Genomic DNA, 25,727 nt, shown 5'->3' with positions numbered 1-25,727 from the left:
TTCTGTCTCTATGAATTTGACTACTCGGTGTACCTTATGTAAGTGGAATCCTACAGTATTTGTCCTTTTGTGACTGGTTTATTTCACTGAGCATTATGTCTTGAAGGTTTACCTACATTGTAGTGTGTGTCAGAATTCCCTTATGTTTTAAGGCAGAATAATATTCTAGTGTATGTATAGACCACGTTTTGTTTATTCATTCATCTGGTGTCCATCAACATTTGTGTTGCTTCCACCTCTTGGCTATTTTGTTCTTTTTGTGTGTGTGTTTAAAATTTATTTTATTGAAGTATAGTTGATTTACAGTGCTGTCTTAGTTTCTGCTGGGCAGTGAAGTGACTCAGTTATACATTTATACATATTCTTTTCCATTATGGTTTATTACAGGATATTGAATATTGTTCCCTGTGCTATACAGTAGGACCTTGTTGTTTATCCATTCTATGTATAATAGTTTGCATCTGCTAATCCCAGACCCCCAATCCATCTGTCCCCCACCGCTCCTCCCCTTTGGCAACCAAAAGTCTGTTCTCTGTGTCTGTGAGTCTGTTTCTGTTTCATGGATAAGTTCATTTATGTCATATTTTTAGATTCTACATGTAAGTGACATCATACAGTGTTTGTCTTTCTCTCTCTGACTAACTTCACTTAGTATGATAATCTCTAAGTCCATCCATGTTGCTGCAAATGGCATTATTTCATTCTTTTTTATGGCTATAATCTCTAAGTCCATCCATGTTGCTGCAAATGGCATTATTTCATTCTTTTTTATGGCTAAGTAGTATTCCACTGTATAAATATATCACATCTTCTTTATCTGTTCACCTGTTGATGGACATTTAGGTTGCTTCCATGTCTTGGCTGTTGTAAATAGTGCTCCTATGAACATAGGGTGCATGTTTTGTTTCGAATTATAGTTTTCTCTGGATATATGCCCAGGAATGGGACTGCTGGATCATATGGCAACTCTATTTTTAGTTTTTTGAGGAACCTCCATACTGTTCTCCATAGTGGCTGTACCAATTTACATTCCCACCAACAGTATAGGAGGGTTCCCTTTTCTCCACACCCTCTCCAGCATTTATTATTTGTAGATTTTTTGATGATGGCTATTCTGACTGATGTGAGGTGATATCTCACTGTAGTTTTGATTTGCATTTCTCTAATAATTAGCGATATTGAGCATCTTTTCATGTGCTTTTTAGCCATCTGTATGTCTTTGGAGAAATGTCTGTTTAGGTCTTCTGCCCATTTTTTGATTGGGTTTTTTTTTATATTAAGGTGTATGAGCTTTTTGTTTATTTTGGAAATTAAGCCCTGGTTGGTCGCATCATTTGCAAATATTTTCTCCCAGTCCATACATTGTATTTTCATTTTCTTCATGGCATCCTTTGCTGTGCAAAAGGTTATAAGTTTGATTAGGTCTCAATTGTTTATTTTCACTTTTATTTCTATTGCCTTGGGAGACTGACCTAAGAAAACATAGGTAGGATTTATGTCACAGAATGTTTTGCCTATATTCTCTTCTAAGAGTTTTATGATGTCATGTTTTGTATTTAAGTCTCTAAGACATTTTGAGTTTATTTTTGTGTATGGTGTGAGGGTGTGTTCTAACTTCACTGATTTACATGCAGCTGTACAACTTTCCCAGCACCACTTGGTGAAAAGACTTTGTTTTCCCATTGTATATTTTTGCCTCCTTTGTTGAAGATTAATTGACCATAGTTGCATGGGTTTATTTCTGGGCTCTCTATTCTGTTCCAGTGACCCATATGTCTGTTTTTGTGCCACTACCAAACTGTTTTGATTCCTGTAGTTTTGTAGTATTGTCTGAAGTCTGGGAGGGTTATGCTTCCAGTTTTGTTCTTTTCCTCAGGATTGCTTTGCAAATTCTGGATCTTTTATGGTTCCATATAAATTTTAGGATTATTTGTTCTAGTTCTGTGAAAAATATCATGGGTGATTTGATAGGGATCACATTAAGTCTGTAGATTGCTTTGGGTAGTATAGCCATTTTAACAATATTAATTCTTCCAAGCCAAGAGCATGGGATATCTTTCCATTTCTTTGAATCATCTTCAGTTTCCTCAGTTTCCTTTATTGATGTTTTATAGTTCTCAGCATATAAGTTTTTTACTTCCTTGGTCAGGTTTATTCCTAAGTATTTTTTTTTTTGGTTGCAATTTTAAAAGGGATTCTGTTTTTACATTCCCTTTCTGAAATTTATGGTTAATGTAAAGAAATGCAACTGATTTCTGTATGTTAATCTTGTATCCTGCTACCTTGCTGAATTCATTTATCAGTTCTAGTAGATTTTGTGTGGAGTCTTTAGGGTTTTCTATATATAGTATCATGTCATCTGAATATAATGACAATTTTATCTCTTCCTTTCCAATTTGGATACCTTTTATTTTTTTTGTCTGATTGCTGTGGCTAGGATTTCCAATACTATGTTGAATAGAAGTGATGAGAGTGGGCATCCTTGTCTTCTTCCAGTTTATAGCAGGAAGGCTTTCAGCTTTTCACCAGTGAGTATTATATTGGCTGTGGGTTTGTCATAAATAGCTTTCATTATGTTGAAATATGTTCCCTCTATACTCACTTTCATAAGAGTTTTTATCATGAATGGATGTTGAATTTTATCAAATGCTTTTTCTGCATCTATTGAGATATCATGTGTTTTTTGTCTTTTCTTTTGTTGGTGTGGTGTATCATATTGATTGATTTGCATATGTTGAACCATCCTTGTGACCCTGGGATGAATCCCACTTGGTTATGGTGTATGATCTTTTTTATGTGTTCTTGGATTCAGTTTGCTAATATTTTGTTGAGAATTGTTGCATCTATTTTCATCAGAGACACTGGCCTGTAATTTTCTTGTTATGGTTTGTCTGGTTTTGGTATCAGGGTGAAAATGGCTTCATAGAGTGTCTTTGGGAATGTTCCCTCCTCTTCAGGCTTTTGAAAGAGTTTGAGAAGGATTGATATAAGTTCTTCCTTGTATGTTTGGTTGTTATTTAAGTCTAACTGTTCTATTTTATCATTTATGATATCTGTTGCCTTACTGATTTTCTGTCTAGAAGATCTGTCCATTGCTGTGAGTAGGGTGTTAAAGTCTCCTACTATTACTGTTTTACCATCAGTTTCTCCCTTAATGTCCATTAGTATTTATTTTATGTATTTGGGTGCTCCTATGTTGGGTGCATATATGTTGAGGAATGTAATATCATCTTCTTATATTGATCCTCTCATCATTGTATAGTGTCCTTCTTTATCTTTCTTTATGGCCTTTGTTTTAAAGTCTATTTTGTCTGATATGAGTATTGCAACCCCCACTTTCTTGTCATTTCCGTTTGTATGAAATATCTTTCTCTATCCCCTCACATCAGTCTTTTTGTGTCTTTTGCCCTAAAGTGGGTCTCTTGTACGCAGCATATTGTAGGCGCTTGCTTTTTTATCCAATCTGCCACTTTAGGTCTTTTGATAGGAGCACATTGACATTTGAGGTAATTATTGATAGGTATGTATTTATTGCCATTTTAAACCTTGTTTTCCACTTGATTTTGTATTTCTTCTTTGTTTATTTTTCCTTTTTGTATTTCCTTTTGTGATGTGATTTTTTTTTTGTATTATGCTTGTGTTCTTTTTGTTTTCTTGTGAATCTGTTTTTGATTTGTGGTTACCCTGTTGTTCAAGTATGTTAACCCCTTCCTATATCTACTGCCTTTAAACTGGTAGTCATATAGGCTAAAACACATTAAAAAAAAAAAACCTACATTTTGTTACTCTCCTCCCCCACATTTTATGATTTCGATGTCCTCTTACATATTCATGTTCATCCTTTTGATGTTTATTGTGGTTATCTTGCTTTCACAGAAATTTTTTCTTTCTTTCTTTTTTTTTTAATCTGTATACTGGCTTATTTAAGTGATTTACTTTCCAATTGTGATTTTCTCTTTCGTATAGATTCTTACTTCTCTATTTAGACAAGACCTTCTAATATTTCTTTAAGGATATATTTAGTATTGCTTTTTTCTTTTAGTTTTTGCTTGTCTGAGAAATTCTTTCTCTCTCTTTCTATTCTAAATGATAATCTTGCTGGGTAGAGTATCCTAGGTTGCAGATTTTTCCCTCTCAGGACTTTGAATGTATCTTGCCATTCCCTTCTGGCCTGGAACATATTTGTAGAGAAATTAGCTGATAGCCTAATGGGGGGTTCCCTTGTAATTAACTCTTTTTTTTTCTCTTGCTGCCTTTAGAATACTTTCTTTATCTTTTACTTTTGCCATTTTTTTTTTTTTTTTTGCTGTACGCGGGCCTCTCACTGTTGCGGCCTCTCCCGCCGTGGAGCACAGGCTCCGGACGCGCAGGCCCAGCAGCCATGGCCCACGGGCCCAGCCGCTCCGCGGCACGTGGGATCCTCCCGGACCGGGGCACGAACCCGTGTCCCCTGCATCGGCAGGCGGACTCTCAACCACTGCGCCACCAGGGAAGCCCGCCATTTTTTAATTATAATACATCTTGGTGTAAGTCTGTTTGGGTTCATTTGTTTGGGACACTCTGTGCTTTCTGTATCTGTATAACTGTTTACTTCTTTAGGTTTGGGGAGTTTTCAGCCATAATTCCTTCAAATATATTTTCGATTCCCTTTTCTCTTTCTTCTCCTTCTGGGATCCCTATTATGTGTAGATTGGCCTGCTTTATTTTACCCCATACATCTTATATTGCTTTAATTTTTTTCACTTGGCTTTCTGTTTGCTGTTCTGATTGTGTGATTTCCATTAGTCTGTCTTCCACATCGCTTATTTGTTCTTCTGCATTATTCAATTTGCTGTTCGTTGACTTTAGCTCAGCTTTTGTCTCAGCAAATGAGTTTTCTAATTTTTCTTGTCTCCTGTTTATATTTCCTAGTTCCTTTTCCTGGTAATCTGCATTTCTGTCAATAGCCTTTCTTACTTCCTTCAGTATTTTCATTATCTCCTTTTTGAACTTGATGTCTGTTAGACTGAAGGAGTCTGTTTCATTGTCTTTGATTGGCAATTTCTTGATCTTTTCATTGGGAGTGGTTCCTCTGTTTTCTTCATTTTACTTATAGTTCTCTTACTCCATGAGTTTAGGAGAAACAATTGTTTCCTAAATAGTTGGAGATATTTTTATGTGGGAATGTCCCTGTGTAGCCTGCATGGGTTTAATATTTTTGGTGAGAGAGCTGTTTTTTGTATGGATACCTGCTGTTGTCTCCTCGATAGGGGGTGTGACTGGGGTTGTGGTGGCCAGAGCCTGCACTGAATATTGAGCAGGGCCTCCTCTTTGCTCTGTGGTTGTCACAGCCCTATTGGAGGCAAGGTCTGTTCCCCAGTTGGAGTAGAAGCCCCTAGATCCATTTCTGAGCTGTAGTGTGAGGTAAGCAGTATTGGAGCACTCCCACTGGGAGAGGAGCCACTGAGTATTCCTCTGCCAGAGCTGTCCGCTGAGAAGTGTGCTCTGTCGTGTCATCTGTCACCCGTTGTGCAGGCTCACAAAGTACACTGTTGTGGGCACTGCCCTCAGCCTCACCTCAACCATGGGAATGCAGGCAATTGGCCCTGTTGTTCCTCGGGTGCTGGGTTCACAAAGCCACCAGCGCAGATCCGCTGGCCCAGATCCACTGAATTCAGGTACCAGGACCGCAGTAGTTGCATACCTGAACCTGCCGTGGGAGCTATGGATGGAGCCCAGACCCCGGCCCAACTCCATATGCACACACCCACAAAGCCCACAGCTGCTAAGGCCAGAACCGCCCCAGCCATGGGAGCTCCTGTAGCCCACTTGGATGTTCCGCAGGAACTGAGTTTACAAAGCTGGCAGCAGTGGCCTAAACCCACAGATCGCACAGCCACAGGGAGAGGGCTCAGATATCAGCCCTGCTTCGTAAGTCACACGGCCCCTGGGGATCAGCTCTGATTTCAGCCCCGCCTCTGTGTGTGGACAACTTGCTGGCACTTGCGTGCTCCCAGAGCTCATGGAGGCAGCACTGAGCCTGATGAGAGCTCACTGAGAAAGAAGGAGCTTTAGCAGGCACTGCCCCTTACCAGTGGGGTTTCAGTGGCAGCAGCACACCTGCTGTGAGTGCGCCAAGAGTGAGGCTGCTATGGCGGACCTGCCCTTCCCTTTGTGCACCCCTTAACAATGGTGCTTCACTTCTGTGGCAGGCCCGAGCCACAGTCCAGCCCCTTCAGGCTGTCTCCGTGCAGCCAACCCCAGTCTTCTCCCTGGGTCTGTCCTCTGAAGCCTGAGCTTTAGCACCCAGCCACCATACACAAAAGCAAAATCAGATCTCAGACTGGGGAGTGCAGGGCGATGGCAGGGACCATTTGTGCAGGTCTCCGTCTGTTCTGCCTGCTGCAAACCAGCTGCTGTGCTCTCCTCCGAGCCTCTGAAGCTCCCTTTCTGTCCCAGCTGATCTCCCTGCCAGTGAAGGGGCTTCCCAGGGTGCAGGAACCTTTCCTCTTTCACTGTTCCCACCCAGGGGCTCAAGTCTTGTCCCGATTCCTTTTTTTTCTTTCATCCTACCCAGTTACATGGAGATCTTTCCTGCAGTTTTGGGTGTCTGAGATCTGCTGGTGTTCAGCAGGTATTCTGTGAGAATTGTTCCACATGTAGACGTATTTTTGATGTATTTGTGGGAGGAGGTGAGCTCTGTGTCCTTCTATTTTGCGATCTCGATTGGAGCCCTCTAAAATGCATCTTTTTTTAAAAATTTTTGTTGGAGTATAGTTGATTTATAATGTTGTGTTAGTTTTGGGTGTAAGCAAAGTAAATCAGTTATACATATACATACATCCACTCTTTTTCAGATTCTTTTCCCATATAAGCCATTACACAGTATTGACTAGAGCTCTCTGTGCTATACAGTTCATCCTTATTAGTTATCTATTTTATGTATAGTAGTGTGTATATGTCAGTCTTCCAGTTTACCCCTCCGCCACCTTACCCTCTGGTAACCATAAGTTTGTTTTCTACATCTGTAACTCTATTTATGTTTTGTAGGTAAGTTCACTTGTACCCTTTTTTTAGATTCCACATATAAGCGATATCATATGATATTTATCTTTCTCTGTCTGACTTACTTCACTCAGTATGACAAACTCTAGGTGCATCCATGTTGCTGCAAATGGCATTATTTTATTCTTTTTTATGGCTCAGTATTATTTTATTGTATATATGTACCACATTTTCTTTATTCATTCCTCTGTCAGTGGATATTTAGGTTGCTTCCATTTCCTGGCTATTGTAAATAGTGCTGCAATGAACATTGGAGTGCATGTATCTTTTTGAATTATGGTTTTCTCCAGATATATGCCCAGCAATGGGATTCCTGGATCATATGGTAGCTCTATTTTTATTTTTTTAAGGAACATACATACTGTTCTCCATAGTGGCTATACCAGTTTACATTCCCACCAACAGTGCAGGAGGATTCCCTTTTCTCCACATCCTCTCCAGGATGTATTGTTTGTAGATTTTTTAATGATGGCCATTCTGACTGGTGTAAGGTGATACCTCAGTATACTTTTGATTTGAATTCCTCTAATACTTAGTGATGTTGAGCATCTCTTCATGTGCTTTTTAGTCATCTGTATGTCTTTGGAGAAATGTCTATTTAGGTCTTCTTCCCAATTTTTTGATTGGGTTGTTTGTTTTTCTGATATTGAGCTGCATGAGCTGTTTGTATATATTAGAGATTAATCCCTTGTCAGTTGCTTCATTTGTAAATATTTTCTCCCGTTCTGAGGGTTGTCTTTTCATTTTGTTTATGGTTTCCTTTGCTGTGCAAAAGCTTTGAAGTTTAATTAAACTTAAAAGGTTAAGTTTTAATTAAACTTTAAGCTTAATTAAACTTAAAAAGGTCCCACTCGGACTTCCCTGGTGGTCCAGTGGTTAAGACTCCACAGTTCCAATGCAGGGGGGCGTGGGTTTGATCCCTGATTGGGGAACTAAGATCCCATGTGCATGGCCAAAAAAAAAAAAACTGAAAAGAAAAACAATAATTTGTTTGATTTTTGGTTTTATTTTCATTACTCTAGGAGGTGCATTGAAAAAGATCTTGCTGCGATTTATGTCAAAGAGTGTTCTGCCTATGTTTTCCTCTAAGAGTTTTATAGTCTCCAGCCTTACATTTAGGTCTTTAATCCATTTTGAGTTTATTTTTGTGTATGGTGTTAGGGCGTGTTCTAATTTCATTCTTTTACATATAGCTGTCCAGTTTTCCCAGCACCACTTATTAAAGAGACTGTCTTTTCTCCATTGTATATTCTTGCCTCCTTTAGGTGACCATAGGTGCATGGGTTTATCTCTGGACTTTCTATCATTTTCCATTGATCTATATTTCTGTTTTTGTGCTAGTACCATACTGTTTTTGTGCCTGTAGCTTTGTAGTATAGTCTGAAGTCGTGGAGCCTGATTCCTCCAGCTGCGTTTTTCTTTCTCAAGATTGCTTTGGCTACTCAGTCTTTTGTGTTTCCATACAAATTTAAAAATTTTTTGTTCTAATTCTGTGAAAAATGCCATTGGTAATTTGATAGGGATTGCATTGAATCTGTAGATTGCTTTAGGTACTACAGTAATTTTGACAATATTAACTCTTCCAATCCAAGAACATGGAATATCTTAGATCTCTCTCCATATGTTTGATTTCTTTCATCAGTATCTTACAGTTTTCTGAGTACAGGTCTTTTGCCTCCTTAGGTAGGTTTATTCCTAAGTATTTTTATTCTTTTTGATGTGATGATAAATGGGATTGTTTCCTTGATTTCTTTTTCTGACCTTCTGTTGTTAGTGTGCAGGAATGTGTACTCCACCCAGCAAAGCTCTCATTCGTATTAGATGGAGAAATCGAAAGCTTTATGCAAAAGCTAAGGGAAATCAGCACCCCCAAACCAGCTTTAAAATGCATCTTAAAATTAAGTTTTTCAAAATCTGTTACCCTAAATTAAAGTAGCTAAAAAGTTGCTTTTATTTATATGTATATGTATAGACAGAGGGAAAGACAGATACTCTAAGAGATTATGAAACTCAGTAATTGCATATTAATCATAAAGAGCTGTGGGGAGTTTGTTATTTATCCTAATCAAAAGGAAGAAAATAAGAAATATGATTGGCTTAATAGAATTATTTCTTATTTAATAGTTTGAGAAACCTGGTTGTTTAAACAATGCTACTAAAAGGAATATGTTTATAACCTTTGGTAGTTATAAAAATTGTAATAGCATGACTATAAGAGAGTTCTTTTTTTCTTTTGTTGTCTCTTAAGAAGAGTGAAAGTTTTCCTGAACTTGCATTTTAAGTGGCTACAAAATGTGAAATAATGGGTCACTTATAGAGTATTGACTTATGGTAATTATTTTATTAGTATGTAAGAAAACTGAATGGAAATTATCAGAAAGGACTTGTATTTCAAAAGAAAGGAATGTCCCTATCTAGTCATCCCTTCTGCTTATTCTATTCCACTCGGATTGTGGAATGGCCATAGATGATTTTGAAAATATTGCTTTAAAAATTTCACTCTTTTATAGGACATTAAGAAACTTCATAAGCAGATTCAACGATGTTATGCAGAAAATCGACGAGCACTGCATCCTGTGCAGGTATGTTTGGGGAATTTAAAACAAACTTCCAATTTCCTTTTATATCTTCCTTTGGAAAAGGCATAGGTAATCCTCGTTGCTTTTATAAGAAAGAGTCTTACAAGTAATCTTTCTTAGAGAACAAAATGCCTATTTGTAAAAATGTTTTATTTTTCTACAAAAATAAAATATTTTAAACATTTTTTCATGTCATTCTCAAACACATTGTGCCCATTCATCATTAGTCTTATACACACTGACCTGTTCACTGCTGTGTAGTTGAACATCTTCATTAAAGGACTTATGCATATTTCCATACCAGCTTCTCAGCTCTCAATTCCTTCCTTTCTGGGGAATGGGGTAACTGCCCCTGGCTGATATGTGCCATTGTGTCTGTTGGCTAGATTTTTTCTACTTAAAGGATATTGAGTCACTAATAATTTTGAAAGGTACTTTCTTAGCTAGAATGAGGAAGTGATTTGTGAGACTAGTTGGCTGCTCTTAAGAGTAGGGTCATTTTTCTTACTGAATTTGTTTGAATTCTAGGTGACCTAAAAATTAATTCTGGCTCACTGATGTTAAAAACCAGAAAATCTTAATATACTTTTGGTTAGATATTTTCTTCTTATCAAGTGATAGTAATATTATATTTTTACATTCTATATTCTTCTCACCCTTGATTAGATTTGAAATAGGTTTCAGGGTTTAGAGTCAAAGCAAAATTATGAAGATTTTGGACTGGTAAAAAATAACTGTAGTGGCAAAAGAAGGGGAAGGGAAACTTCACATGGAAGCAGGAAGTTTATAGTAAAGTGATCATTAAACAAGAGGCAGATTATAACTGCTTAGAAAACAGGATGAAAATGTAGATGGAATACAGAAGTTAGTGGGTTAGGAGATACACAAAAATACACGTTGCTTGTACCACAAATTTATTCTTGCACGTTTAAAGCATGCCATAAATTCATTTTTTTCCAGAATGAAAATATTTTGTCTTTCATTGATAAACAGATGAGTGTATGAGGGAATAAAATATTGACTTTAATAGTCATTTGCTCTCTCTTTCTATACCTGCCAATCTCTTTATCAGTTTTACTTGACAAGCCATGGAGGCCAGTTGAAAAAGAACATGGATGAAAATGACAAAGGATGGGTCAACTGGAAGGTAACTAAAATAGATTAACTCTCACATAATTCAAGGTATTTTTATGCTTAAAGGTCTACATGTTTTACCTAAGTTCTACACAATGCTAATAAATGTAAGGGCAGCTACAAACCCTGCATATCACTGTACCTAAGTTTACCAGTGGAAGAAGCTAAGAGCCTTGAGATATAGTCTGTACTTGCTTTCATGAAATCTCACTTGCTATTTTACTGCCAACTTTAAAACATATTTTTTTAAAAAGGAAAAAATTTAAAGGTCTGTATGCAGTCTCTACCTAGCAAACTGGCTATACATTATTTATAAGAGTGAAGTCACTCTAAAATTTGGAAATGTACTTGCGTTCTCTTTCTTCTAAATCTGTGCTATACCATATGGTGTCCACTTCCACATGTGGCTGCTGAACTCTTGAAATGTGACTGGTCTGAGTTGAGATGTGCTATAAATGTCAAATAGACATTAGTACAAAAAAAAGAGAGAGAATGTAAAATATCTCCTTAAAATTAAAAAAAAACCAAATTAATTTATTAAAATTAATTTCATCTATTTCTTTTCACTTTTTTTCATGTGGCTATTAGAAGATTTCAAATTATATATGTGGCTCACATTTTTTTCTATTGGACTAAACTACTCTCAGTCATTTGCAAAGATTACTAATAGATTGGCTTTAGTACCAGTCCCTAAGGAACCTTAACCCTATTCTACTCAGAGAAGTAGTGGGTTATTCCTACACTTTTTTCCTTTCTCCAAGCCAGTTCTCACTGTGACAGACTTTCCCTGTCTCACTCACTAATCCCATAATGACTGCATTTAATTTATTAACAGTCCATGGTATAAAACATTTTGAAAGGTTTTTTAAGTTTTAAAGTACAATATATTTACCAAGTTTTATGTTCATGCCTATTTTTCTAAGAAATAATGTAATAAGTTAGAATAGGCATACGTTCAGCTATTTTGTGGCTTGTTAAATTTATTATTTCATACCACCAGTTTTCCAGAGAGATGTGAGTTGGCTGGTCTCTAATTATGCACATTCCTCTTGGGGCCCTTATTCAGCATAGGGATCAAGTTTATAATATACCATTTTCCAGAAAAATGGCTGTTTATTAATCAATAAGGTATACATCTTAGGTGAGAGGTCTCCGCTTCATTTTTGATTTCCACAAAAATTATTGAGAAATGCCGTCTGAGCCTGGCGATGGATGCATCTTCCTTTATTCTTCGGGTGCAATTTGCAAAATTCTGACTGCCAACTGTTGTTCAGTCTTGTACCTCTGACCTGACAGTTTTGGTGAAGAAGATTTCAAATGTGTATCTTTGTGGAAGCAGATGCATGGAATTTATTAAATCTGTAAGCCCTTTCCTTTAGATGGTTCATGTAGATGGAGAAGGAAGTAATTGGAGAAGGCGTTCTTTGGCTGGAGAACAATGTGAGCAAATACATGACAAAAATGCATTTGTTTTATTGGAACAGAGAAAGATAGGTTACTGCTATATTCAGGAAAGAATTACTAAGTTAAGGAGTTTGAATTTTATTCTACAGATAAAGATAAAACATGATAGTGTTTTCAGAAAATGAGTGCACCATCCGTGTGTGGAAGTAAATTGGAGAGATCTGAGGCTAGAGACAGGGAAATAACGTCAGGAGGCTACTTAAATAATTGAGATGTGAGGTGAAAAGATGTTGGAGTAGTAGATTCTAAATAAATAATACATTGTTATAATATTCTTTCAAACTTCCTTTCATATATTTTTTGGATGGGTTTGTCTAGGGAAAAGAAAATAATCATTTTTAGCCAATTTTCACAAAATCCTATTAATAACATCTTTCCCCTTGTGTTTTAAAGGATATCCACATCAAACCAGAGCACTATAGTGAATTCATACAGAAAGAAGACCTGGTTTATCTTACATCAGATTCACCTAATGTACTAAAGGAATTAGATGAATCAAAGGCCTATGTGATTGGAGGATTAGTAGATCACAACCATCACAAGGTACTATTAAGTTTTTATTTTTGCTTTTGCTCATACTTAAAATTGATATATCAGTTTTCTTGAATGTAATATCAGTTTTCTTGTTAGTAAATACTGATAGTTGATGTTTGAGTGCCTACAATATTTCAGTCACCTTTCTAACTAAGCAAAGCATTTTGCATATATTAGTTTGCTTTATCCTCACTGCAACCCAGTGAGGTCAGTGCTATAAAAATTTTAAAAATAGGGCTTCCCTGGTGGCACAGTGGTTGAGAGTCCGCCTGCCAATGCAGGGGATGCAGGTTCGTGCCCTGGTCAGGGAAGATCCCACATGCCGCGGAGCGGCTGGGCCCATGAGCCATGGCCGCTGAGCCTGCGCGTCCGGAGCCTGTGCTCTGCAACGGGAGAGGCCACAACAGTGAGAGGCCTGCGTACCGCAAAAAAAAAAAAAAAATTAAAAAAATTAAAAAAATAAAACATGCAAACTATTGGTTGAGAAGTTTAGCTCTTCTTCCTCCTTCACTCTGTCTTTTTGCTCTTTCAGTCCTGATTAGACCCAGGCTTTAAGGATTTTAATTTTGAGAAGAGAGAAAATTTATATTCAGCATTCTTTTAATTGACAGAAAGGGAAGAATAAAATTTATAGGCAGTTGAACATTTTTTTCAATTCAGGTTTTTATTTAATTTGTGTTTGCCATTTGTGCCTCTTAGTGTTATGTAATTGAAACATGGTTTTATCTTTTAAAGTCATGGGAAGAATGATGATGCTTCTCTAGGAATTCAGTTTGTGTACTTTGAGAGAAAGGCAGTGTGGAGTGAGGAGACACTATTTGAGTCAGGAGGCATGAACCAGGTTTTTCCTTTGGTTCTGCCACTGAGGAACTTTGTGATGGGACGGAGAGCATAATGTCTTTGGTTTCCTCATTTGTAAATTGGTTAAGACAAATGCCAGCAACATTCTAACTATACTTATTGTCAAGAGAATGTTTCCAAATTAGTGGTTAAACGTACACACACACTTTTTCAGATTATATTCTCTGAACTAAGGTCTTTCCTAAAAATTATTTATTCTTTCATAGACTTTAAATAATGTAATGTTGTAGCCCAAGTCACAGTGTCTTTGTTTTAGGGACTCACGTATAAACAAGCATCAGAACATGGAATTGATCATGCACAGCTCCCCCTTGGAAATTTCGTGAAGATGAATAGTAGAAAAGTTTTGGCAATTAATCATGGTAAGCTATAAGGGGATAAACTGAAAATGTACCTGAGTGAACACTGTGAAAAATAACATTACATTTACATTTTGGACAAGTAGAAAATATACACCTTTGGAAAACACACAATTTGGGGTACCAAATTATAAAATGTCATCATTTATGATTTTTTTGAATAATATATGCATACTTTACAAAATTTTGAAAATGTACAAAAGTATAAAGAAAAATAAATAGGTGTAATTTCACTATGCAGAGATACTTTGTAGAAAGTTTTTGGTGTGTTTTCTTCCAGTTCTTTTCCTATGCATATATAATATTATTTATTACATAATTGGATTCTTACTCTATTGCATAAAATGTTATAAATCCAGGGTGTTTCCCCCCATTTATTATTATATTTATTGAATCACTGTTAGTGGCTATGTAATTTTCCATCATCTAAATACACAATAATGTAACCATTCTCCTGTTGTTATTTTTTTTCTTTTTACTATTGTAAATATCATTGTAAGAGACATCCTCAGACTTAAGTCTTTGCCTGGAGTTTTGCTTTTTAAAAATTTTTCAGTAGAGATTTTTGTTAGTACACAGCTACTAATTGGGCTTTTAAATTTTCTCTATAGCAGGCTCTAGGGAGTTATAGAAACAAACTTATTGATTCAAGGAATGAACTTCTTCTAAGACTTTTGCTAAATTAGTGGAAATTACTTTTCTATCATAAAGTAATCCAAATTTCCCCCAGCAGTGTATTAAAGTGAAAGGACATCAAAGATAGTATTTAAAAAAAAAAAAAAAGCAGGCAAGACATTCCCCAGAGTGAGTGGCACTATATAGGAAAGATAGAAGAAATTTAGGTTAACACTAACCCTTTTTTTTTCCTAGTTTTATGTTAGCACATAAAGGATAAAGAAGTGGAAGGAAAAAAGAATAGGAAGGAAACAAAAAAGGTCCTCTGTCTATTATAATTGACAACAGATAATGGTAAACCTCTGAGTGCTTAAGAACTGAAATGAGAAAAAGCTACAAAAGAGGTAGCAGCATTGAAAGCCTTAGGCATATTGGCTCTGACAGCTAATACAGGAGAAAGAAGTAATAAGAACAAAGTAGTTACTAGGACATATTAGCACTCTTAACACAAAAGCAGTGTGTTTTAAAGCATGCACCATTGTGATGAACTAGGTTAAGAAACACATGGAGTTTGTCTTTGTTGCAGTGTTTGAGATTATTCTGGAATACCTAGAAACAAGAGACTGGCAAGAAGCATTTTTCACTATCTTACCCCAAAGAAAAGGAGCTGTTCCCACAGACAAAGCCTGTGAAAGTTCTTCACATGACAAGAAGTTCACCAGAGTTGAAGGTGGATTGAACAGTGATTCCAGTGAGGAGGAAAATAGAAATGAACTAGATTCACCACATAAGGAAGAAAAGCAGGATAAAGAAAATAGCACTGAATCTACAGTGAACTCTATACTACACTAATGTCATTTTTTTTTAAGTTTAAGGAAAATTAGGAGAAAATATAGAATTTCATACAATATTTCATAGAATATTTGAAATGGAAGAAACTTCCATTTTCTCTTATTTCTGTTGTGAATTTTTTAAACTTTCTTTTTTTAGAACTAAGTGATAAAAAGCACTAAAAAAGCATTTTTTTGTTTTTGCATAAGATTTAAATGTGTGATTTAAAAAATAATTTTCTAAGCCTCAAATAAGCATTTCTTGAGAATTTTACCTTATTAGTAAACCTTCATTCTCTTTTATTTACAAGATTGCATTCTTCAGAATGTGCCTTCTGACCTTTCAGTTTTATTATTATATGTTTATATCAATGTCTTTCTGATTTATTGCCTACTTATTTATGGAGGCAGCTATCCTGAAACTCCTTTAAGTCCACCAAAATGTTCTGTATGGGTGGTTACCTATTTGCAGCTTTTATATTCAATTTAGTTACTTCAAAGGAATATAGTGATTCTAGGAATAAGTGTTGGATTGAGAAACTCAAGAATTGATTTCTTTTGGACTACAGAGGCCATCTCTGTTCTTCCTTTGTAATGCCTTTGTGGTTCTAAAGCAATCACTGAAGAGTTAAGACTCTCTTTAATATATTTTCTTAATTTCAATAATGATGGTAAATTATTTCAATTACAAAATTTAATTTTTCAGGCTATATTATTTTAAAAGGCTGTTGAAGGATCAATTTTGTCATTACCCAAATTTAAAAAGAAACAGTTCTTAAAAAGAAGAACAAAAACGTAGCTCTTAGCAGCTATTCTTTTCCTTCCATATGTACTTCTTTACAATAAAGTATATTGGTTCTTAAGCAAATAAAGTTAACTTTATATGTGCATCTGTGTACTATCATATAATAATATTCAAGCTAATGTAAATGTATGTTTCTATAAATAATATAAGCATATATGAAAATATGCATGTAATTGTATATACATCTATTTGTCCATATCATGTATGATTCTGTTATTAATCAATGATAATAGGATTGAGTTGCCATATATCTGTTTTATTTGTGTGAATGATTGTGCTGAATATCACTAAGGAATTTAAATTTCATAAAGTGCAAAAATCCATAACTCAACATTTGTATGAGGGCATTGGCAAGGGAAGATGGGGCTCGAAAAAGATATTTTAGTTCCTACCAGTAAATGTAGAGCAATTACGTTTAAAGTGATTATTCTCTGTCACAGCTAAAGTAACATTTCAGAAGCCTTTTCTGAGTTTGCATAATTAAGTTTCTATTCTTTTTACTCACTGGCATCTCAAATTATATATATATATATATATATATATATATATTTGGTAGAAAGTTCATTGAATTTAACATTGATGTTCACTGTCTCTTACATTGCTTTATTCTTAGTGATCTTTATAGTTATCCGTCTAAGGTCTGTGAGCAACGTATGTAAACAAAGAAAAGCCCCCGCAATGGTAGAAGAACAAAGCTTAATGTCTTAAGTTGTATCTTTCAAAGTTCCAGGTTTTTCTAAGTAAATCTAGTTGGTGGCATGGAACATTATGCCTTTTCCTTAAATTACTCCATATGGAATAAGGCACAGTTTAATATTGAAAGGTGGAGAAAGATCATTACAAGCACTACAAAGTTTAATTTTCACCGATTATAAAAGCCTTGTAATTGTTTCCTAGGGCTGCCGTAACAAACTGTTGCAAACCAGTGGTTTAAAACAACAGAATTTGTTACTCTTTAAAAAAACAAAAACAAAAAAAAAGGACGTGGAAAAATGCTCAAAATCATGAATAATTAGAGACATGCAAATCCAAACAACAAAGAGGCATCACCCATCATGAGTCAGAATGGCCATCAGCAAAAAGTCTACACACAAGAAATGCTGAAGGGGTGGTGGAGAAATGCATACCCTCCTATGCTGTTGGAGAGATGTAAACTGGTAACAGCCACTAAGGAGAACAGAACGGAGGTGCCTTTAAAAAGTAAAAATTCCATATGATCCTGCAGACCCACTACTGGGCCTATAACCTGAGAAGACCAGAATGGAAGAGACACAGGCACCCAAACGTCCACTACAGCAAGATTTACAATAGCCAAGATATGGAAGCAACCAAAACGGCCATCAACAGATGAATGGACAAACAAGAAGTGGTACATGTAGCCAATGGAATATTAGCCATGGAAAAGAATGAAAAAATGCTGTTTTCAGCACCATAGATGAGCCTAGAGATAATCATATGTGAAGTAAGAACAAGAATATCCTACGATATTATGTATAGATGTTATCTAAAAATTGATACCAATGAATATATTTCCACAGAGAAAGATACTCACAGACTTAGAAAACAAACTTATCGTTAACCAAAAGGAAAGGCGGGAGGAATGGATAAATTAGGATACGGGGGTTAACATACATATACTAAAATAAAATATATAATCACCAAAGACCACCATATACCAAGTGAGGTCTACTCAACACTCTGTAATAACCTATATGGGAGCAGGATTGAAGATGAATAGATAAACGTATGTGCATAAATGAACCAGATTCTGTACACCTACAACAAACACAACATTGTACTGGAGTTTACTCCGATAGAAAATAAAATTTAAATTAAAAAAACAAGAAGTAATGAGACATAAGCTTTTGGGGGTTTGTCCTGGCACCTTCCACTCTGATTTACAACCTAGGAACATGTCTTCCAAGAAGGCTCTGTTGCCCTAGTAACCAGAGTTGGGGATGTAGATATTGCGCCGCCTTGTGGCCATTTCCTGAAACAGCAGCTTTAAACCTAGTGCTAATGGTCACTTAACATTCACAAGGCAGGGCTGTAAATGACACCTGCCCTCCAAAAATGTCCTACAGCCTGAAATTGACAAAAAAATTCAACACGGGGCAAATTTTCACAAGGTAAAGTTTACTCTTTTTTTTATTAAAAAAAAGACATGGAAAAATGGTCAACATAATGAATAATTGGAGACATGCATATCCAAACAACAAAGAAGTATCACCTCACACCAGTTAGAATGGCAATCAGCAAAAAGTCGACAAACAATAAATGCTGAAGGGGTTGTGGAGAAATGCATACCCTTTATGCTGTTGGTGGGATGTATACTGGTGACAGCCACTAACGAGAACTGAATGGAGGTGCCATTAAAAGGTAAAACTTGAGCTACCATATGATCTGGCTGACCTGCTACTGGGCCTATCAACCGAGAAGACCAGAATCTAAAAGACACAATCACCCAAACGTCCACTGCAGCAAGATTTACAGTAGCCAAGAAATGGAAGCAACCAAAATGTCAATCGACACGTGAATGGACAGAAGTGGTACATGTACACAATGGAATATTAGCCACAAAAAAAGAATGAAACAGTGCCCTTTGCAGAACCATAGATGAGCCTAGAGATGATCATACTACATGAAGTCAGAAAGACAAATATCCTATGATGTCATTTATAGGTGTTATCTAAAAACGGATACCAATGAACATATTTCCACAGAGAAAGACACAGACTTAGAAAACAAACTTATGGTTAACCAAATGGAAAGGTGGGAGGAATGGGTCAATTAGCATGTTGGGGTTAACATACATATACTAATACAGATAAAATAAATATATCAAAAAGGACCTACCTCATTGCAAGGGAGGTCTACTCAACCGTCTGTAATAACCTACACAGGAACAGGATCGGTACATGAATAGATATATGTATATGCATAAATGAAGCAGGTTCTGTACACCGAGAACAAACACAACATTGTAATCAAATTTACTCTGATAGAAAATAAAAATTAAATTAAAAAAACAAAGAAGTAATGAGACATAAGCTTTTGGGGGTTTGTCCTGGCACATTCACTCTAATTTACAACAAAGGAACAGGACTTCCAGGAAGACTCTGTTGCCCTAGTAACCAGAGTGGGGAATTGAGAAATCCTGCCACCTTGTGGCCGTTTCCCGCAACAGCAGCTTTAAACCTAGTGCTAACGGTCACATAATATTCACAAGGACTGCAGGGCTGTAAATGACACCTGCCCTCAAAAAATGTCCTGCGGTCAGGAATCGACAAGAAAATTCAACACAGGGCAAACTTTCAAGAAGACAATTTCAAGAGGTAAATTCTACTCACACCGTTGTTTTTTTTCTTAAAGCACATGAAAAACTGGTCAACATCACTAATTATTAGAGTCAGGCAAATCCAAAATACAAAAAGGTATCACCTCACACCAGTTAGAATGGCCATCAGCAAAATATCTACAAACAAGGAATGCTGAAGGGGTGGTGGAGAAATTGGTACCCTCTTATGCTGCTGGTGGGATGTAAACTGGTAGCAGCCACTAATGAGAACAGAATGGAGGCAGCTTTAAAAGGTAAAAATTGAGCTACCATATGATCCGGCAGTCCAAGTGCTGGGTATGTATCTAAAGACCAGAATTCGAAAAGATGCACCCAAACGTGCACTGCAGCAAGATTTACAATAGCCAAGACGTGGAAGCAACCAAAATGTCCATTGACCAATGAATGGATAAAGAAAAAGTGGCACATGTCCACAATGGAATATTGTTCAGGCATGAAAAGTATGAAATAATGCCAATTGCAGCAACAAAGATGAACCTAGTTGTAATCATACTAAGTGAAGTAAGTCAGAAAGAAAAAGACAAATATTGTATGATACCACTTATAGGTGGAATCTAAAAAGTAATACCAGTGAACCAATTGACAAAAGAGAAACAGAATCACAAAAGTAGAAAATAAAATTATGGTTAACAAAGGGGAAAGATGTGGAGAAGGGATAAATTAGGAAGCGGGGATTTACAAATAGAAACTATTACATATAAAATAGATAATCAACAAGGACCTACGTATAACAAGGGAGTTCTACTCAACATTCTGTAATAACCTATATGGGAAAAGAATCCGGAGATGAATAGATATATCTATATGTATAAATGAAAAAGATTCTGTACACCTTCGAAACACACAACACACAGCATTGTATATCATGTATACCAAGACTTTAAGCAGATGTACCCTCCCTGTGGGAGGCAGAATAATGTCCCCCCAAAGATCCTAATCTCTGGAACCTATGGTGTTACATGGTAAAGTGGAGTTAAATTGCTAATCATTTGACCTTAAGATAAGATTATCTTGGATAACCTGGATAACAGGCAGGCCCAATGTAATCATAGGGTCCTTAACAGTGGAAGAGGGGGGACGGAAGAGTCAGTATCAGTGATGTGTTATGAGAAAGACTCAACCAGCCACTGCTGGCTTTAAAGATAGAAGGGAGTCATGAGGCAAGGAGTGTGGGTAACCTCTAGAGGTTGGACAGGCAAGGAAACAGATTCTCCCCTAAAGCCTCCAAAAGGAATGCAGCCCTGCCAACACCTTGGTTTTAGCCCAGTGAGATCCATTTTGGACCTCGGCCCCAGAACTGTAAGAAACTTGTATCGGCTTAAGCCACTAAGTTTGTGGTAATTTATTACAGCAGCTATAGGAAGATACTACTTTCTTTTGCCAGCAGGAAGAAATTAACAGTGAAACTCTAGATAACGGTAGAGCCAGAAGATGGAAGGATCCAGGGCCTCTGAATCACCAAGTAAAGTGAAGTCATCTGCTGGTTGAAAACACACACCTTGGACTCTTATGTGAGAAAAACCTCTGCTGTATTTGAATGATGACATTTTTTACAACTGTTTTGTCTCATCCCAATGAGTACAACTCTCTGTGCCTCAGAGAATTTAAACTTATTTTTAAATAAGTTTTCTTATTTAAAAAAAAAAGTGAGGGGCTTCCCTGGTGGCGCAGCGGTTGAGAATGCAGGGGACGTGGGTTCGAGACCTGGTCTGGGAAGATCCCACATTCCACGGAGCAACTGGGCCCGTGAGCCACAACTACTGAGCCTGCATGTCTGGAGCCTGTGCTCCGCAACAAGAGAGGCCACGATAGTGAGAGGCCCGTGCACCGCGATGAAGAGTGGCCCCCGCTTGACGCAACTGGAGAAAGCCCTCGCACAGAAACGAAGACCCAACACAGCCAAAAATAAATAAATAAATTAATAATAATTAAAAAAGAAAAAAAAGTGAGTATAAAAATAATAGCTACCTCAAATAGTTATGGTGAAACTTAAATAAGTTACTATATCTAAAGTGTTTAGAATGATTCCTGACACACAGTAAGTGTAGTATAAGTGTTATCATTAAGAGTGTGTGCATACATATGGTCACCTTATCTTTGATAAAGGAGGCAGGAATGTACAGTGGAGAAAGGACAGCCTCTTCAATAAGTGGTGCTGGGAAAACTGGACAGCTACATGTAAAAGTATGAGATTAGATCACTCCCTAACACCATACACAAAAATAAGCTCAAAATGGATTAAAGACCTAAATGTAAGGCCAGACACTATCAAACTCTTAGAGGAAAACATAGGCAGAACATTCTATGACATAAATCACAGCAAGATCCTTTTTGACCCACCTCCTAGAGTAATGGAAATAAAAACAAAAATAAACAAATGGGACCTAATGAAACTTCAAAGCTTTTGCACAGCAAAGGAAACCATAAACAAGACCAAAAGACAACCCTCAGAATGGGAGAAAATATTTGCAAATGAAGCAACTGACAAAGGATTAATCTCCAAAATTTACAAGCAGCTCATGCAGCTCAATAAGAAAAAGACAAACAACCCAATCCAAAACTGGGCAGAAGACGTAAATAGACATTTCTCCAAAGAAGATATACAGATTGACAACAAACACATGAAAGAATGCTCAACATCATTAATCATTAGAGAAATGCAAATCAAAACTACAATGAGATATCCTCTCACACCAGTCAGAATGGCCATCATCAAAAAATCTAGAAACAATAAATGCTGGAGAGGGTGTGGAGAAAAGGGAACACTCTTGCACTGCTGGTGGGAATGTGAATTGGTTCAGCCACTATGGAGAATGGTATGGAGGTTCCTTAAAAAACTACAAATAGAACTACCATATGACCCAGCAATCCCACTACTGGGCATATACCCTGAGGAAACCATAATTCAAAAAGAGTCATGTACCAAAATGTTCATTGCAGCTCTATTTACAATAGCCCAGAGATGGAAACAACCTAAGTGCCCATCATCGGATGAATGGATAAAGAAGATGTGGCACATATATACAATGGAATATTACTCAGCCATAAAAAGAAACGAAACTGAGCTACCTGTAATGAGGTGGATAGACCTAGAGTCTGTCATACAGAGTGAAGTCAGTCAGAAAGAGAAAGACAAATACCGTATGCTAACACATATATATGGAATTTAAGAAAAAAAAATGTCATGAAGAACCTAGGGGTAAGACAGGAATAAAGACACAGACCTACTGGAGAACGGACTTGAGGATATGGGGAGGGGAAAGGGTGAGCTGTGACAAAGCCAGAGAGAGGCATGGACATATATACACTACCAAACGTAAGGTAGATAGCTAGTGGGAAGCAGCCGCATAGCACAGGGATATCAGCTCGGTGCTTTGTGACCGCCTGGAGGGGTGGGATAGGGAGGGCGGGAGGGAGGGAGACGCAAGAGGGAAGAGATATGGGAACATATGTATATGTATAACTGATTCACTTTGTTATAAAGCAGAAACTAACACACCATTGTAAAGCAATTATACCCCAATAAAGATGTTTTAAAAGAAAGAGTGTATGCATAAATGCACACACAAAAAAATTTATAATATCTGTTTTGAATATCAGTGCAAACATTCTAAACAAAAGATTGGGTAAGGAGATGACCATTTTTCCAATAGTCCAACAACATTGAAATGCAGTAGATTGCAAAAAGTAGCTCAGATGTTAAAATTCTGTTTGTTTATTGTCGTTGTTTTTTATTTTTTATCAGATTCTGGGGTAGTGTTGAATTGAAATTGCCTAATTCTGATTATGGATGATTTTTCTAGTATCAGAGCCCAATGCTTATGTACTAATATTAATAGTAGAAAGACTAGAAATATAGTATATAAATAAACATATTTCTTTTATACATGGTACTAATTTAACTACAAATAGAAATATTATCTCCCTTAATATTTATTTAGTATCATTATATACAGGTGCTTTGAGATTTACATGTACCAACATATAGAGGAGCTATTGATTCCTCCATACCAAAAACATGTTTTTAATAATTTGATGTTATAACAAAGTGAAACTCACGTTTGTGAAAGACTTAGCCCAGTCTAGAATTTCTACCTTTGGTGTGTTACAGGATAAAATGTTCTCTGGGGAGAGAGACTGTATCCTTGCTGTATACTCCTTGCTTATGTTGGTTTTGTTGATATGCTCTCTTGAGTTTTAGGCCTGGGAAGAGACTTTGGCTTGCTGAAATATTCTGCAATAGGTATTTTCATCTTATTTCTTCTTATAAACAGTGGAAGCTTGTGCTCAGCCTCTGAAATAGAAAAAGTCTCAATAAGACCATAATTGAGACATCGAATATAGTAGCTTCTGCCATGTTTTAGTAGCAAATCACACACACACAAAATCTATATGAAGTTTAGGTGAATCAAATACACCCAAAATTCATAAAATAATTTATTCTTATCTTTCTTAGCACCTGCTCATCTTTAGTGAGTTATTTGTTCTATAACATGCAAGATATGTTCTTTCAATCTTAAAATCAAACATTATTTTGGTAGGAACGATTTAGAGCTGGTGATGAGTAAAGGTGAGGGATAAGGATGGGACCAGTGAGAGAAAGGTGAAGGATATATGGTCCTGACAGACAAAAAAGAAAGTAGACAAGCCGGTTAAAACAACTGTACTCAAAAGACCTTCCCAAGGCCTACACTGTTTACACCTAAACAGAAATAAGGATTTGGGGAGACGCTGAATACCAACACTAGAGACAAAGAGGTATGATTTGAGGATTTGTATACAAGTATCTAGACAGGGTAAAATATATTTGAGGCCTACAGATAAGACATAAAATTATGTAATAGAAACCATCACTGTCATGATTTTGCGATCATAGGGTGAAGAGTTTGTTAAAAGTCAGATACAATAGACCATCCTTGGAGTGTCAGAGTAAGGAGGTATTTTCTAATTTCTAAACTATCCTTATTATTGCCTATTAGCAAATAGCATTTCTTTCGGGTTTGATTAATCCCAACAGAAACTGCTGGAGTCTAGAGTGACCTCCGGAAACTCTAATTGATTGCTAAGTCATTCCTGGTATAAGGGGGACTTGCAGAAATAGGAAGACAGACTTTTGTTTGAGGCTTGTAGACGGGCTTCACAGTTGTTGCCCTATAGCCATTGCTGCTATGTTTGTTTTAAAGCTAGGAGCTGCCAAACCCACAGGGATATTTTGATTCTACTATTCTGGACCAAACTAGGACTTCCCACAATTCTTGATTTTGCTTGGTCCAAATTGAAGGCTGGGGCTGGACTTCTGATGGGGACATAAAACTGCTACTCTCTGTTGTATTATTTCAGCTGTGTTGTGGGCATATGTTTGTGGCTAATTGTCAAAATTTTATTGTTTTCTCGGGCTGGCTTTGTTTCAAGTGAAAATCATTTAGCCCAATGACAGTTAAGCTGTGAAGAACCAAAACTCTGACTATCACTGTCCTTTTTGTTAGGTCAATGCAGGTTGTCTCCTGTTACTGGATTGGCATGACCAAACTTAAGAGTTCCTGCTGTCCTTCTGTCTTGCTTCTCAAAGAGTGTGATGAGGCACTTTGCCTTTCAAAACAAAGTCAAATATAGGTCAAAGTTATCTCATTGAGAAATTCAGCTGATGCTGTCCCTTAAGAATAGCTGTAAATTGCTATTATATCATACTGCTTTTAAAACCACAGATCCTTAACATCTTTGTCTCTAACTAGCCAGATACTTACTGGTTTCCTTGTACCAACTCAGTAATTCTCGCAAACTGTACTTAACCTTTCAGTACTTCCTTATTTCCTTCAGATCCTTGACTTGACACTCTAAATCAATTGGAGAAAGAGAAAATGAAATTCACAGATACAAACAAGTATTTCCCATAGACTGCATTATCATCAACAAGCTAAGTATGTATGTTTCTTAAATAAGCTACCCCAATTCTTCATTTTTCAATGCAGACAGCATTAAATGTACTTTCCAATGAAAAATTCTTCTAACTTTGAGTAAACATCTGAACAGTACATAAGCTATTACTCAGTAAGGTAGAGAAACTGACTCTATCTCCCAGTTTCCAATTTTATGGAAACTTCAAGGTGGCGACCGATTAAAATGTAAAATTCTTCCTCTGTCTTA

The 25,727-nt window shown here is 36.6% G+C and overlaps 1 protein-coding gene and 1 long non-coding RNA gene across 7 annotated transcripts in view; one reads left to right on the top strand and one right to left on the bottom strand.

Moving 5' to 3' along the window:
* TRMT10A (tRNA methyltransferase 10A) overlaps nt 1-16,345 on the top strand; it is a 25,954-nt gene extending 9,609 nt beyond the window's left edge. For all 6 annotated transcript variants that reach the window (XM_060147601.1, XM_060147605.1, XM_060147600.1 and 3 more), the window contains exons 4-8: nt 9,555-9,626; nt 10,696-10,770; nt 12,615-12,764; nt 13,873-13,978; nt 15,177-16,345. In XM_060147601.1, the coding sequence (XP_060003584.1) occupies nt 9,555-9,626; nt 10,696-10,770; nt 12,615-12,764; nt 13,873-13,978; nt 15,177-15,442 (669 nt within the window). In that variant the 3' untranslated portion in view covers nt 15,443-16,345. The remainder of the gene's footprint in view (nt 1-9,554; nt 9,627-10,695; nt 10,771-12,614; nt 12,765-13,872; nt 13,979-15,176) is intronic.
* LOC132519659 (uncharacterized) lies at nt 10,555-25,727 on the bottom strand. Its single transcript, XR_009540229.1, has 3 exons — nt 25,374-25,727; nt 23,639-23,877; nt 10,555-12,179 (listed from the first exon to the last, which is right to left on the bottom strand). It is a non-coding gene; the product is annotated as an uncharacterized LOC132519659 (long non-coding RNA).

This window comes from Lagenorhynchus albirostris, chromosome 4 (assembly GCF_949774975.1).
Source record: "Lagenorhynchus albirostris chromosome 4, mLagAlb1.1, whole genome shotgun sequence".
Taxonomy (NCBI): Eukaryota; Metazoa; Chordata; class Mammalia; order Artiodactyla; family Delphinidae; genus Lagenorhynchus; species Lagenorhynchus albirostris.
Note: the sequence above shows the minus strand (reverse complement) of the source record. Positions and strands in the feature narration are given on the sequence as shown.